The 14943-nt window shown below is 36.3% G+C and overlaps 2 protein-coding genes across 3 annotated transcripts in view; both read right to left on the bottom strand.

Annotated features, from left to right (window-relative positions):
- Positions 1 to 7045, bottom strand: part of get3 (guided entry of tail-anchored proteins factor 3, ATPase) — a 16229-nt gene extending 9184 nt beyond the window's left edge. The window contains exons 1-3 of one of the 2 annotated variants that reach the window (XR_015475535.1): positions 6761 to 6912; positions 4658 to 4805; positions 1853 to 2001 (exon numbers count right to left, since the gene is read on the bottom strand). Coding sequence is in view for 1 of the 2 variants with exons in the window: in NM_001002298.2 (NP_001002298.1) it covers positions 1853 to 2001; positions 4658 to 4805; positions 6761 to 6903 (440 nt within the window). In the remaining variant the exon portion in view is untranslated. Of the gene's footprint in view, positions 1 to 1852; positions 2002 to 4657; positions 4806 to 6760 lie in introns of both variants that reach the window. The other variant, NM_001002298.2, reaches the window with a different exon arrangement.
- A 214-nt stretch (positions 7046 to 7259) lies between these two features.
- On the bottom strand, positions 7260 to 14360 carry rnf11a (ring finger protein 11a). The gene is given in 3 exon segments (NM_201021.1): positions 7260 to 9457; positions 9574 to 9743; positions 13935 to 14360. Coding segments are annotated over 3 exon segments (441 nt in total). The 5' UTR covers positions 14034 to 14360; the 3' UTR covers positions 7260 to 9285.
- Positions 14361 to 14943: the final 583 nt, after the last annotated feature.

Raw genomic sequence — 14943 nt, 5'->3', positions numbered from 1 at the left:
CAATAAGCGAGGTAAGCGGCCCTAATAAATATCTAGAAGCATAAGTTATACCTATAAACTATACATAACATGGTTTTATACCATATTTATATGGTGAGAGTTAAACAAATACAATTTTAACGTAATAAAATAATATTTAGTATACAATTAAATATAATATTATGAAAATAATGTATTACGCAATAATAAAAATGACCAAATAAAATCTCCATCATGGAGCAGTTCAGCAGTCAAATTTATTAAAAATATATATAAATATATTCATTATTTTAGTTGTAAATTAATTTTAAGAAAACTAAGGCCGTATTCATACTATGTACAGTTGCCTCGAACCGGGCCAAAGCATGCTTGTCCCCCCTCCCGTCTCCCCTGACGGCCCGCACTCAAGCCTGGTTTACACTTCTGCGTCAAGTGACTGGCGTAACCATCGGCGCATGCAACGCCCGTAGCTTTGCATTTATGCTTCTGCGCGCTGTCTCTGTGGGTCTGCATTAACACTTCCGAAATGCTAGTTGGCAGTGAGGTGTAAATGTTCCTCTTGTGTCGAGTTTCTTCGCTACTGTTTTGCTTTTCCTGAACACTTCCTGGAAGAACAAGTGGCTCAAACTCGCTCATTTTGAGGCAGGAAACGGCGGACGTGCAACAACTTTAACTATGAGGTAAACACAAAACAAAACTCTCCATCCGGAGCTCCTTCACGGGACTCCACACTTGTAAACAATCGCTCCATCAGGCTCGCACCATTCGCGCGGCTCTTCAGCGCTCGTCAGCGCTACCAAGCCGACCAATCACAGAGCTTGCGCTACGCGTCGTTGCGACGTGTAGTTACATTATTTGAGAGGTGCACGTCAGCGACGCCGATGGCCACGGCGAAGGGCTATGCGTCAGCGCCGTAGCATACGCCGGCGTTTGAAGCAGAAGTATAAATCAGCCTTCACACTACAATCGGGCCTGGGCACTCTTCCGTCATCGATGCTGCGCTGTTCAGTTAGCGCTCTCGCTCAGCACAGTGGAGATTTCTCTAGTAATATCCGTTCAGTCGTTTGATATGCAGTGACATGCAGTCAAATATTTCGCCAAACAGTCCTTAGGGATGCGGTGACACGCAGTCAGATATTTTGCCGTACAGATCCGCCACTTTTGGCGCTCATAAACAATCATAAAGTCCTCGTGCTGCAGGAATAAGGAGGTCTGCTGAAGGTGCGCAGTTGTCGTGCCTTGAGGAGTTTGCGTCTTTAATTTCGTCAGTTTGAACAGTAAGAATGATTATTAAATCCATATGAAACATCCCCTTAAAGTCACGTCTCGCTTTCAGTTTCGGGCTTTGGCGCGTTTTGCACTCACACTACAAGTGTACCGCGCCGAAGCCCAAGTGAACCGTGATTCAGCGCGCACACACTTCTCAAACGATCCGGGAAATGGGCCTGGGCATGGTTCGGATAGCATAGTGTGAGTAGGCCCTAAATCACTTAAAATGTAGAGATTGTATTAATTTAAAATGTGGAAAAGATGATTGAGTGATATATAAAAAAAAATAATAAAAAAAATAAATAAAACAGTACTATAAATAAAAAATGAATAAAAGTAATTAGAAATTTTGGGGCCCTAAGCTATTCCAGCCATGGGACCAAAGTCCTGAAACGCACCCTCATTTCAGGACATTTCAGAACAACTGCTGAAATAACACCATTAACTAATTGAATTTCAAAGTTAATTTGAAATTATTATTATTTGTTTGTTTCTAAGCACTTTCCAGGCCTTGAATTCATATGTCTGAAGTATTTTCAAGAGGTGTGGGAACCCTGAATAAAGCAGTGTGCAATAAGTGAAATGCCTTGAACGCGAGTCTGACCTCATGACCTCTGCGTAGCTCATGGCCTCATCGATGCCAGGGAAAGCACTCATGGCCTCCTGCATCATCTTTTTCCCCATACTGAGCATGTTGTCCTCCTCGAAGAACTCATCCGGCAGCTCTGCCACACCCAGACTGGGGTCGATCTCCTGCAGACAGACACACTCCTCATCGTTATATTACAGTGCTCAACATATACATTCGCTGGCCACTTTATTAGGTACACCTTACTGGTACCGGGTTGGACCCCCTTTTGCCTTGAGTACTGCATTAATCCTTCGTGGCATAGATTCAACAAGATATTGGAAACATTCCTCAGAGATTTTGACTTTTCGAAAATACCGGTAAATTCGTTCCGGCGATTTTCCGAAAAGAGAAGTTGTAACATCACCGGTATATTATTTGCCGAAATGCTGCGATGTGCGAACGCATAAGGAAGATTGCCGGAAAGAGCACGTTCACGTTGAGAACGTGCTGACGTGTGACGTCTACTTTAGCCAATCAGAACATTCAGACGCATTCACATCTGCGCTGTTTATGAAGATAAAAGTCTTTGAATATTTTTCCAGACACATTTAGCTGCTAGATGTTAGCCAGATAACATTTTTAGGTTCCTTCTTAATGCCAACTGTGTAAAAGATTATCAATACAAATGCTTATGACAAACCGGCGTTTGTTTACCTTCAAGCTCTGCTTGTTGCTTGACGCGAGTGCACGTGAAGGAGTCGATAAGCGCCAGCACACACGCATATTATAAACATCTCGACATGTAAAAGTATTCCTCCATGTGTTTTTATACAAGTTGTTTACAAATTATGTGAATGGATAATTATTGTGATGTAGTCAAATGTGTAAACATTTAACTGCGCTTCACTTTTCTGCCGTTGGATGTCTCACAAAGCAGCTGCATGAATGCTAAAGCTTTAAATAAAAGTGGAACCATCAAGAAGAGGACGACCCCTTCTATGTTTACAAATACAAGCGCAGCTGTTTAGAGGTCATTTCTGGTTAATGATGGCAGAATTTACTAGTATTTTCGAATGGATGTGTAAATGGTCTTTTCCGGAAAAAATACGGAACGTCCGTGCCTGTGTGAACACCTTTTTTATGAATTTACCAATAAAGTTGTTCCGGAAATTTTCCAGATTTTTACCGGTATCACTGTGTGAAAGGGGCTAAAACCATCACATTTAAAATGACCATCAGTTATGCCCATATCTAGGAAACATACTTATATTTTTCTTAGATATATAATAATAATTGCTGTTTGGTGTGCAGACATCAGTCAGTACTTTAACACTTATACTATATCTACAAATATGTGTACCTCAAAATGTCAGAAGAGAATAATAAACCTTTTCCTTTGTGGGTATTAGGAATGCACAACATATCGCAGGGTTCAACACTAAGGATTTTTTTTACTGGCCCGATCTGACCAGTGGTTCAGATTTTTACTTGCCCTGCCAATACTTTCACTAGTCCTACCAAAAAATAAATAAATAAATAAATAAAAAATAAAAAGAGAGTTAATAGATATTTCTTAGCCACAAATAAAAATAAAAAAGTGTCAAAATGTTTGTAAATCTTGAATTTAAATATTAAAAAAAAAAAAAGTTAATAAATCTATAATGAGCAAAATTCAATGTGTTTTGCAAATAAAAGTAGCAAAATGTGCAGGTATTTTATTGCAAAACAAAAGATGGCTGACCTGCCAAAATGATGGCAAACATCAAAACATCTTTTTTTTTTTAGTCATGGTATACCCTCGTAAATGTCTGCTTCCAAGACGTTCGAAACAAATGTTTTCCTTTTGCATCATCACTTGATGTTGCCGCCACGTTGCGGTCTCTTTGCTGTACTGGTTGTAATGGGAAAAATTACATGCTCACAACATCCAATCAGATAAGAGGAACCGAGAAGGTAGCACTTGAAGGCTTAAAAATAAGGACTGTTTCTTAATTCTGACTGTGTTTGCACGCAATTGACAAATGGTCACAGGCAAATTAAACTTTAGTGACAGGGCATCAGTGGCTCGATCGGGCCGGTAACAATCCTGTTTACTGTACAGAGCATCTCACACACTGGCCCCGGACCATCGGGCAGTCCTTATTGTTGAGCCCTGTATCGTTTGAGCATCAATATCGCAATGTTTGTATTCACAATAGTGACATCTCAGGATTATTTACTTATTAAAGATTAAAAGATAAAGACATCATTAAATATTATTATTTTTAAATAATTTATGCAGTGATGGCCAGGTAATTTTATGTTTGATTGTTCAATCTGTACCTGAATACTGCTAGACTCTCCATAAAGCACTGTTTGTTTAACTGTTTTGCTCTGTTGTATTTAAATATGCTTGTAATTTATTATAATTTATGCAATTGCACTGCATAAAAAAAAGATTTGATCATCCCAACCTAATGACGTCTTCCCTAATAGACCAATTCAAATCATCTGGTGAATCTAAATTCATATCATAATATATAAAATTACAGACAAACTAAATATTGCAATGTCAGATTTTTCCAATACAGTGGAGCACTAGTGCGAATCCAGCAATTGACTCTGATCGGACTAAGAGAAAAGAAAAAAAGGCTAGCTTTCATTTCTTATGGGTGGGAATTTGTTTCATCATTAGGCTGGGTTTTATTATTGGACCTGGCAACCCTTAAAAACACGCCACAGTTTCATGCTAACTTTTTCACATGACTGCGAAACGAATGGATATTGATGGTGAATGTCGTGGTGTTGTTTTTAGTGTACACACTGTATTTACTGAAAACAAAACAAAAAACAACAAACCATAGCAAAGAGGTTGTCGTAGCCCTTGACTTTAGTGGGAACCTTGGAGAACTTCTGGTCAAAGGCGTCTGAGATGTTGTGTGCTGGATCTGTGGATATGATGAGGACGCTTTCCCTCACCGCCGCCAACTGAACCGCCAGACTGCAGCTGCAATGCCACAAAAACCAGCTTAAAAATGACAATAACTCAAGAAGGATCAAGCATATGACTTTCTTTAGGAGGCACTTCCACAGATGAAATCACTGTTTTTATACTATGATCAAGATTATCTCTAACATGGTATTGCTTTACATGCTAAAAGTTTGAGTTTTTTTATTTATCTAAATCAGTATTCTTTCTTTACAAGAGCAAAAATTAAGTTAATTTTGGGTGTCATTTACAATTAGGGTGGCACGGTGGCTTAGTGGTTAGCAATGTTGCCTTAAAGCAATAAAGTCGCTGGTTTGAGTACCTGCTAGGCCAGCTGGCATTTCTGTGTGGAGTTTGCATGTTCGTCCCGTGTTGGTATGGGTTTCCTCTGGTTTCCTCCACAGTCCAAACACATGCGCTATAGTTGAATTGAATAAACTACATTGGCTGTAGTGTAGTGCAATTAATCGAAAAGTAATCTAAATCGACATTCAGAACCTATAATCGATCTAATATTTCTAGGTCAATTTTCTCCATTACTTTCCCTACCGTATGTGGAGTCACATGAAACCAATCTGTTAAGGCTAATTCATACTTATCATATTATTTTGACGGTGGTTGTGTTGCGACACCCGATTAATAAAGGGACTAAGCCCAAAAGAAAATGAATGAAAAAATATATATATATATATATATATATATATATATATATATATATATATATATATATATATATATATATATATATATATATATATAATATATATATATTTTTTTTCATTCATTTTCTTTTGCGCTCATATATATATATATATATATATATATATATATATATTTTTTTTATATAATATTATTTTAATTTAATACTTCAGAAAAGAAAATGGTTTGGTGCTTGTTCACAATACCGCGTACCTCTCACTAAAATGTGACTGCACATTAAAACGAAGCGTAGCGCAAGCTTTGTGATTGGTCAGTTTGGTATCGGTGACGAGGGTGGGTGGCGAAGAAAGCCGTGTTTTAGGCAATGTGTGTTTTTATTTCAGTTGTTCATCGTTGATGTTTAATAATCATAGATAATAGACTGTGTGCTTACTTCGGTGTGCGTTTACTTCAATTATTTTAAAATAATGCACCCTACATTGAAAAATAGCGTATTTAAAAATAAAAAAAACTTTTAGAAAAAGCACATTTACTGTACAAAACTTGTAAGCGAACTATGAGAGCGAAAACACAAAAGTAAATAAAATAATCGTTCATTAATTGTAATCGAGTTAAAATGTTCAATTAATCGATATTTAGATTTTAGGCCTAATTGCCCAGAGTGTGTGTGTGAATGTGAGTGTGTATGGGTGTATCCCAGTACTGGGGTTGTGGATGGAAGGGCATCCACTGCGTAAAACATATGCTCGAATAGTTACTGGTTCATTCCGCTGTGGTGACCCGTAATAAATAAAAATCTAAGCCGAAGAAAAATTAATGAATGAATTTACAATGTTAAAAAACCAACCAATAACAAACAATTTCTGAATGCTGCTATTTAAAAGCACCAGTAAATCAAATATTATGATGATCACACAGCAACAGATGAGTTTTGTTAGAAAGAGGAGTTGTTTAAGGGCTAACATTAGCCACTTTTGTTCATATGTTTATGTCGGAATAAATAACTGATGAACTATTATGAATAAACAACGATTCACTCATGAAAAACCTTTAACGTTATGACGTTACACTGAAATATCCGAAATGATTACTTCGACTTATGAAAGGTAGATTATATTTTAATAAGTAATGTATCGTTGTTTTTCAACCCTACATATAAGCACATGGAGTTTAGACTCACGTCGTGTTTGCAATCTGTATGTTTAAGCAGTAATGTGTATGAATGACTAATCTAATGTGTTGTGCAGCAGCTAAAGCAGCACTGACAGCTAACAGCCTCTCAGCTGTAAAAAGTCCGTCATTAATTCACTCACCTGCATGTCGTCTTTCCCACACCTCCTTTACCGCCGACAAATATCCATTTAAGTGATTTCTGCTCTATTATATTCTTTAAGGTCGGCTCTAAAGGCTCTACATCAGGGGCATCCTCAAACTCGTCTTCCACTGAAGCTGCCATCTTGCGCTCAAGTCAGTCGGAATACACCAATGCAGTATCTGCACACTCCGCCATTTTGGCTCAGCCAAGGAAGCGAGAACGCTAGTTATAGAGGAAGATTAGATTCAAGATGTCCTTTGTAGGGTGAACAGTTACGAACGGAAGTGGGATGATTACTTTGATGACTCAGCCGGACTGTACCAATCACTTTCACTGAACAAGAATATTCCAGAAGTGATTTTCTTGTTGTTTTTATTTATGTGAAATAGTTCTAATAAGTAAATACTTATAACATCATATTTTGGAGAAATGTGACTAGATTTTTTTCTGGTATTTTTGTGTATTTGCAAGACAAAATCACACAGAAGTCGTAGATATGGAAGAATTTGGCAACCTTTATTGTCCTACAATCCTATTGTGCCGTTATTGCACACAAACAAAACAGACTCATTTTTAATAGCATATCTGATCATTTTAGTTGGCAAACTTACAATTATATGGCATCAACAACAAACAACTATTTTTTTCTTCAGAAAAAATAATAAGATTTTATTGTGAAACAAAATATATTGTTGTGATGATTGTACGTCACAGATTTATTACATTTATTTTGTGCTAGAGCTACATTTCAATTCGGAGTCATTAATAGAATGATGGGCAAGAGAATGAACTCAACCAATATGATATCTAAGAGCAGTTTGCAGGTTGATTTCAAGATCTTCAGCTGTTCTTGGAATTCAATCACATTTTTAGTCACAACGATTCACTACAAATATACAGAGGGAAGCTTGAGCAGATTGAAATATGTTGCGAATATAGTCTTAGTCTAAAGATGGGGCTTTAAACAGTTCCGTAACGTAAATCCAGCACGATAATGGAGCAAACAAAACAACAAAGGTGAAAAATCTTCCTTTTTGCAAACTGTGATTGGTATAAGATCAAATCTTCAGCTAACATACAGTCAAAGACAGTACGAACAGTATCAAAACTGACTAAGCATATACTCCTTTTTCATTTCATTATGTCCAAGTCAAGAAAAATTAAAAGATTTCCACTAATCAGGAAAAAACCAAGGAATAACGTTAAAGCTTCCACTGTAAATGTCGACTTTCAGTCGGCAACATTTAAAAGGTGCACAAAAGTTTGGTGATTGTATCATTATCTCTTTAAATATAATGAAAACTTTCCCCACAGCTCTATCCAAACATACAAGGCAAATTCAAGGCAAAGCTAAAATTGGACGAACAGGATCCAACACGTAACACACGAAAACAGGGAAAAGATGATCCAAAACCAGTGTAAAAAGGCAACATACATCCCAGAACCAGGAAAAAACAGCAGCTTACGAGGCAAAACTCAGAGTCTACCACTAAACAACCTCATCACCGACCCCATTACGGTTAAACGACATATCACAACACTTAACAACTCATTGTTAAGCTATTTAGATGTTGACGCAGCCATCTGTAGTGGACAAAATTATAAGAAAACATAAAACTACCTCCTCAAACGCCGGTTAGTGCATCACGAGCTGGCAAACATGGCACACGCTCTCGAGTAAACTGGGTTTTACTGATGTAATGAAGGTTTTCAGTATTCTGTGCCATTAAAATCACGCTCGCATCAAACCCAGACTCAGTCTCATTGGTGGAAGGGCAGATTCATATTCAATCAGAGGGGGAACAAGCCTCTACATATTGCACATTGGATTCATTTGGTAGGAATGAGAAGGAAAAAAAGTAAATAAGTAGTTTAAATGGCTCCCAATTCGCATATTTAAAGGAACATTTCACCCTAAATTGAACATTTTCGCACTATTTACTCAATTTTAGGTGGTTTTATACCTTAATGAGATCCTTTATTCTGTGAAATACAAGCTGAAGCCATTATCCCAACACAAATTGATTTAGTTAACTTAATTGTTTTTACAAATGTAATTAAATTGAACATTAAACAATTGATTTGTGCCCCAAAAAGCACAAGAATTGTGTTGATTCAACTCATTTTCAATTGAACAAGCAGCAAAAAACATTTTTGAGCCTACATTTGAGTTCAAGAAACAGTTTAAAACAAGTAAAATGTGATTAAATGATGACAGAAGTTTCATTTTTGGGTGAACTACCCCTTTAAATTGTCTCTATCTTCATTTCATCAATGCTGATGGTTTTTCCACCATGCTGAACTTCATGTTTACATCAATTACATATATAGTATGTGTTCGATGAGCACTTTGACATGCAAATGAGAGGTTTTTAACACCTTTCGGGAGCTTTCTAATACTGTTTTTTTATAGTCTCTGAAAACACACACACATATATTCACACCACCTTCATTTGCTCAATCTACTGTCCCGGTATTTGGCAGACTCGTGTTGGCATGTCCCTCGGATTGTCGCAGGCACTCTTAGTTGGTCTCGTAGGAAGACAGCAGCGCAGCATCCACCGGCTCCATACAGGAGGGGCAAGTGAAGGAGCGCATGAGCCAGGCATCGATGCAGTCCACGTGATAGATGTGCATGCAGGGCAGGAACCGGATCGGGTCGCCATACTCAAAGTCCATCATGCAGATCACACACCTGAGGGCAGACGTCAAACCCAAAATAAGCTTACAAACGAACAAAGTGCCCCAGTTCTGCTATTTACTTCTACAACAGCAACACAAAGGAGGGCTATTATCGTTATTCTCACGTACTCTTTGACCTTCTTGTCGGAGGGCTCTGATCCCGGGTCAAAGATGCCCCGGGGAAGGTGTTGGATGAGGCCGATGCGCTGTGCGATGCGGACCTGCTCCTCCTCTGTCAGCTGCGTGGCCAGGCGGGTCTGACTGGGTGTGGGGTGGTACACCGGCACCTGCGCCCGCTCCTGAGGTCACCACAGTGTTTGATCATTCATCATTATTAAAGATCACATGCGGTTAGACTGCATTCAACAATTATTGTAAGAAACAGGCAGAATGGATCAAGTACATGGGGAGAGAGAGAGTTTAGAGTTTATTGCCATATCAGATTCTCTGGCACTGTCATAGCAAAAAACAAAAAACAAAAAAAAAAAACTCCATTTTATAAATATCACTTTTATATAATGCTAAAAATATTTTAACAATAAAAAGTAATCAACAGCAATAAATAATACGCAAGATAAAATACATTAATAATAATATATATATTGTTTGCTTTCATAGATATTTATATATTTACATTTCATAATTATACTTCAGTCACTCACTTCTGTGTATATATGTGTATTTATGTGTATGTCGTGTGTGATGTGTATGTTGTGTGTATGAGTTCACTGTAGACGGCAAAGTGAGAATTTCATTGTACAGGGAAACGTGTTACCTTACTGTGCACATGAAAATAAACAATTGAATTAAATAATAATAATAATAATAATAATAATATTAATAATAATACTAATAATAGTAATAATAATAATAAAAAGATAAAAATCTAAAACAGTGTTGTAAGGTATAATTTTGATAAAAAAATTATTTTGGAAGGATTTACATTTAAAAACATTTCATTTAAAGTCTCTCTAGATAAAAAAACGCTGTCTGATAACGAAAAAAAAATGGGGTAATCCACAAGTACAGTCGAAGTCAGAATTATTTGCCCCCTGAATTATTAACCTCGTTTATTTTTTTCCCTCAATTTCTGTTTAATGAGGAGATTTTTTTTTCAGCACTTTTCTAAACATAATAGTTTTAATAACTAATTTCTAATAACTGATTTATTTTATCTTTGCCATGATGACAGAAAATAATATTTTACCAGATGTTTTTCAAGACACTTCTATACAGCTTAAAGTGACATTTAAAGGCTTAACTAGGTTAATTAGCATAACTAGGCAGGTTAGGGTAATTAGATTAGCTATGTTTAAGGATGGTTTGTTCTGTAGACAATTAAAAAAATGTAGCTTGAAGGGGCTAATAATATTGACTTTAAAATGGTGATTAAAAAATTAAAAGCTGCTTTTATTCTAGCCACAATAAAACAAATAAGACTTTCTCCAGAAGAAAAAATAGTATCGGACTTCCTGTGAACATTTCCAGAGCCCCCAGAGGTACCGGAGCACCAGCGACCTTCTTGCTGTGAGGCGATCATGCTACCCACTGTGCTACTGTGACACCCAATGTTCAATTTCCAACATTCTAATTCAATTTTATCTCACGAGAAACAATAATAATAATAAAAACCTAGTTTGTTTACTCTGTATAATTATACTCTGTACTAATTATTACTCACTTTACTGTTTACTCTGTATTGAGTGTAACTAAACACAATGGAATTGTAGTGTAAAACAGTCATGAGGCACATTATCAGATAAGCAAGGTTGTGTGTATTATGTTATGAATGTTATGCATGCCACGCTAAGTATGTACTGTATGTAGTGTTTCTATTTCTGCGAAGAAATGTGTCTGAATATACAGAATAATTTCCCTAAAATCTTAATGACTGGTTTAACTTCTTAAAATGTTCAAATTAGAAGCTTAAATTGGCATTAATATGCTAAAATTGACCAGTAGCAAATCCAAAACAACAGTGTGGCAAATTTTTCACAGTCAGAGATCACAATCGGCGCAACAAACTAAAGATAATATCTGTGAAACTATTCTCGAACAGCAAACTTTCCTGTTCTGGCAGATCACGTGGATAGTCTTTGCAACTTGCTATAACATATACCAAAACATATGCTAACTTGCTATAACATAGACTATTTTGAGGGATGTAAACAATTAATGTAAACTTTACATTTTTCATATCCATTGCTTCCAAAAATCCACATATTGTGAAATATTGTTATGATAGCTGATATAACTATGTGCTTGGAATAGACGTCAACAGAACCCACAAGCAAAAAGCATCCGGTGTGAACGGGCATTAACTGCAATTCACTTTACTGTGGCATTTCAAAATCTCTAATTTCTCGCCTTCAGTTGGTCCAAAATGCTGCTGCAAGATTTCTTTGTAATAATAGGAAACATGTCCACATTACTACTCTTCTAAGGGGCCTTCATTGGCTGTCCGTGCAATTCAAAATTGATTTTAAAGTGCTTTTACTGGTATTGAAATCCCTTCACAATCTAGCCTCAATCTCTCAGAGCTGCGGCATCTTTACACTCCCGTAAGATCTCTTAGATCAAGTGATCAAAATCTTCTTTTAGTTCCTCAGTCCAGAGACGTAGAGGGGACAGAGCTTTTTCTGTGGCGGTTCCTCGGTTATGGAACGAATGACTCCATCACTATCGATATTTAAAACACTCCTAAAAAAAACCTATTTAGTGTTATTTCTAAAATCTTTACTATTATCAACACAATACAGTCCCTACTCAACACATGTACTTAGGGCGTTTAGGGAGGAGGAACTGAATTCAACCACTTTGAATTTACCTGAATCTGAATTTAACGATTTTTTAATAATGATATTAAAAAATATCAGGATCTTTTTCTTGCACGAATACATTCATCATCAATAACTGCTAGGCATATACTCTCATTCAATTCAAAGTCATGCATGGAGTACACTGGTCTAGAAGTAAACTGAATAAAAATTTCTCTGATCTTGTCCCAACATGCCTTTGCTTTACAACCAACCCAGCCACACGGTTACTTTCCAGTCTTGATTAAAACTGTCTGCCTTTTTGAGGGAAAGTCTTTAGGTGTTTTTCTGCTGTATTTTCAATGTCAATAGACCCAAACCCCATAACAGCACTGTTTGGGATCCTGCCAGAATATGTTGAATTAAATTAATTACAGGCTGATTGTGTAGCCTTTGCAACTTTACTGGCTAGACGACTTATTCTTATGAATTAGAAGTCAGCAGCTCCCCCTTCTTATCGGCAATGGGTTTTGATTTCTGACATGCTCTTCAAGTGGAAACGATTCGGTTCGCAATAAAACAAAAGCCAGAACAGTTTCAAAAACATTTCAGGAGACACCTATATCTTAAGTGCCCTTTTTTCCCTTTATTTTCTTTGTATAACATATAAATTAATGTATTAATTTATTTATTATTCTTATTTTTATGTTATTGTATGTTTGTATATCTTTAAGTATATATGGGGTATACTTTTATTTATATTCTTATTTAGTGTATAATATTTTTCTGATAATTTTTAGTTTGGTGAATTGTATCAGTGCGTATATCTATGTGTGTCAATATTGTGTATATTTTATTATCTGACCTAAGATGAAACTAATAAAAAAATAATAATAAATAAATAAAAAAATAAAAAAGTACCAATTTAGCTTGGCTTTTTAATACTATTTTAATAGTCTTTTCCACTGGTTCATTTTTAAAAGTATTCAGTCATTTCTCTTGGTTTATTTTTATGTTTTTATATTCTGTATTTTTTATTTTACTTTGACCTATGTGCAGCACTTCGGTCAGACTTGTGACTGTTTTTAAATGTGATTTATACAGAGTTTCTGCAGGTTTCACGAAGTCAAATTTAAGACTTTTGAAGACCATTATAAATGTAACTTCAGATTTATACAGGGCTAAACACTAAGGAATTTTCTTCCGGTTGGTCATGTGGAAAAAAAGGTTTACTTGCTTCATCCACCAAAAATCTAAGAAGTTATTTTTTTTGCCACATATTTAAAATGATGTATCAAAACAAGCAAACCCTAGTTGTATACATGCACATGTTAACATTCCCACAATAACAAAACAAAAAAAAAACATATTAGTATAATACAGAGTTTGGTTGAAGGTTTTTTTAAGATGAATAATTATTGGTGGTTGAAGACACGGACAGATGAAAATAAAGAATTGTTTAAAAGGATTAAAGACCTTCAAGACAATATTTCAGTGAATTAAAAACTTTTTAAGGCCTAAACTTTAGTTTTTAAAACTTAATACATTTTAAAACCCCGCAGAAACCCTGTTTATAAATACATTAACTTGAACTTGACTAGAAGTCCACCACCACATTGAAGTGGTCAAAACATTCTGAGCCTGTCAGTATTGTATCGCAGACAGCTGGATGTTTGTTTGTGTGTGTGGGACAGTACAGTTATATTGTATTTTTTGTTTGTTGTTTTAAGTTACCTGGTATGGTGGCGGAGGCTCTCCGGGCAGACTCGCCCCCTCGGACTCGTTGAGCAGGGACAGATCATCAGCGCCTTGAGAAGACAGACAGTTCCCCATTGAGCTGACCCTGCACGACAACACAAACCCTCCAAAATCACGTCTATGTGGCTTTTACGAACTCGCCAGGCTCCTCTTGTGTTCAGGGAGCTCGCTTTCCGCAGCCCGCTGTGTCTGCTGTCTGTCTAACGTTAGTCTGAAAAAACAAACAACCGCCTCAACAGCCAGCGCTCCGATTTTCACTCACCAAATATACGTTTTAAAAAGCCGTAGTGTTTGTAAACGCGTACATCCCGCTTGGTTTAATCCTCACGACTGTAAACGACACGCACGTCATGTAAAACGCATCTACAGTGGACTGTACAGAGCAATATTTTTAGGTAAGACCTCTTGACGACTCCATATCTGCTTTCATTGTTTACAAACTCTTGGACCGGAAGTGAGTCGATCTGCGGATTGTGGGTAATGTAGTCATTCGTAGGGTGACTTTTTATGTCTAGCACGAGCGATAAATATGAAAATCATCATAATTCATATGTTTGTAATGAAGCTTTAAAGAAGGATGTGGACATTGAAAGTTGTTAGATACATTCTAGATTATTACTAAAACCATATATATATATATATATATATATATATATATATATATATATATATATATATATATATATATATATATATATATATATATATATATGAATATGTTTAAATATAGAGATGATAACAAAACATCTATCCAGTAAGTTGGTTAAATACAATAAATAAATAAAATTTTATTCATGTATGTTAGCTTTACAGTAAAGTTTCATTAGTTTATGTGGTTAATGTATTATATTGGCTACGCAGTGGCGCAGTAGGTAGAGCTGTCGCCTCAAAGGAAGAAGGTCACTGGTTCGAGTCTTGGTTGAGTCTGTTGGTGTTTCTGTGTGGAGTTTGCATGTTCTCCCCGCATTCAAGTGGGTTTCCTCCG

Source organism: Danio rerio, chromosome 1 (assembly GCF_052040795.2).
Source record: "Danio rerio strain M-AB ecotype USA chromosome 1, GRCz13ab, whole genome shotgun sequence".
Classification (NCBI taxonomy): Eukaryota; Metazoa; Chordata; class Actinopteri; order Cypriniformes; family Danionidae; genus Danio; species Danio rerio.
The sequence above is the reverse complement of the archived record's forward strand: the minus strand, read 5'-3'. Positions and strand labels throughout refer to the sequence as shown.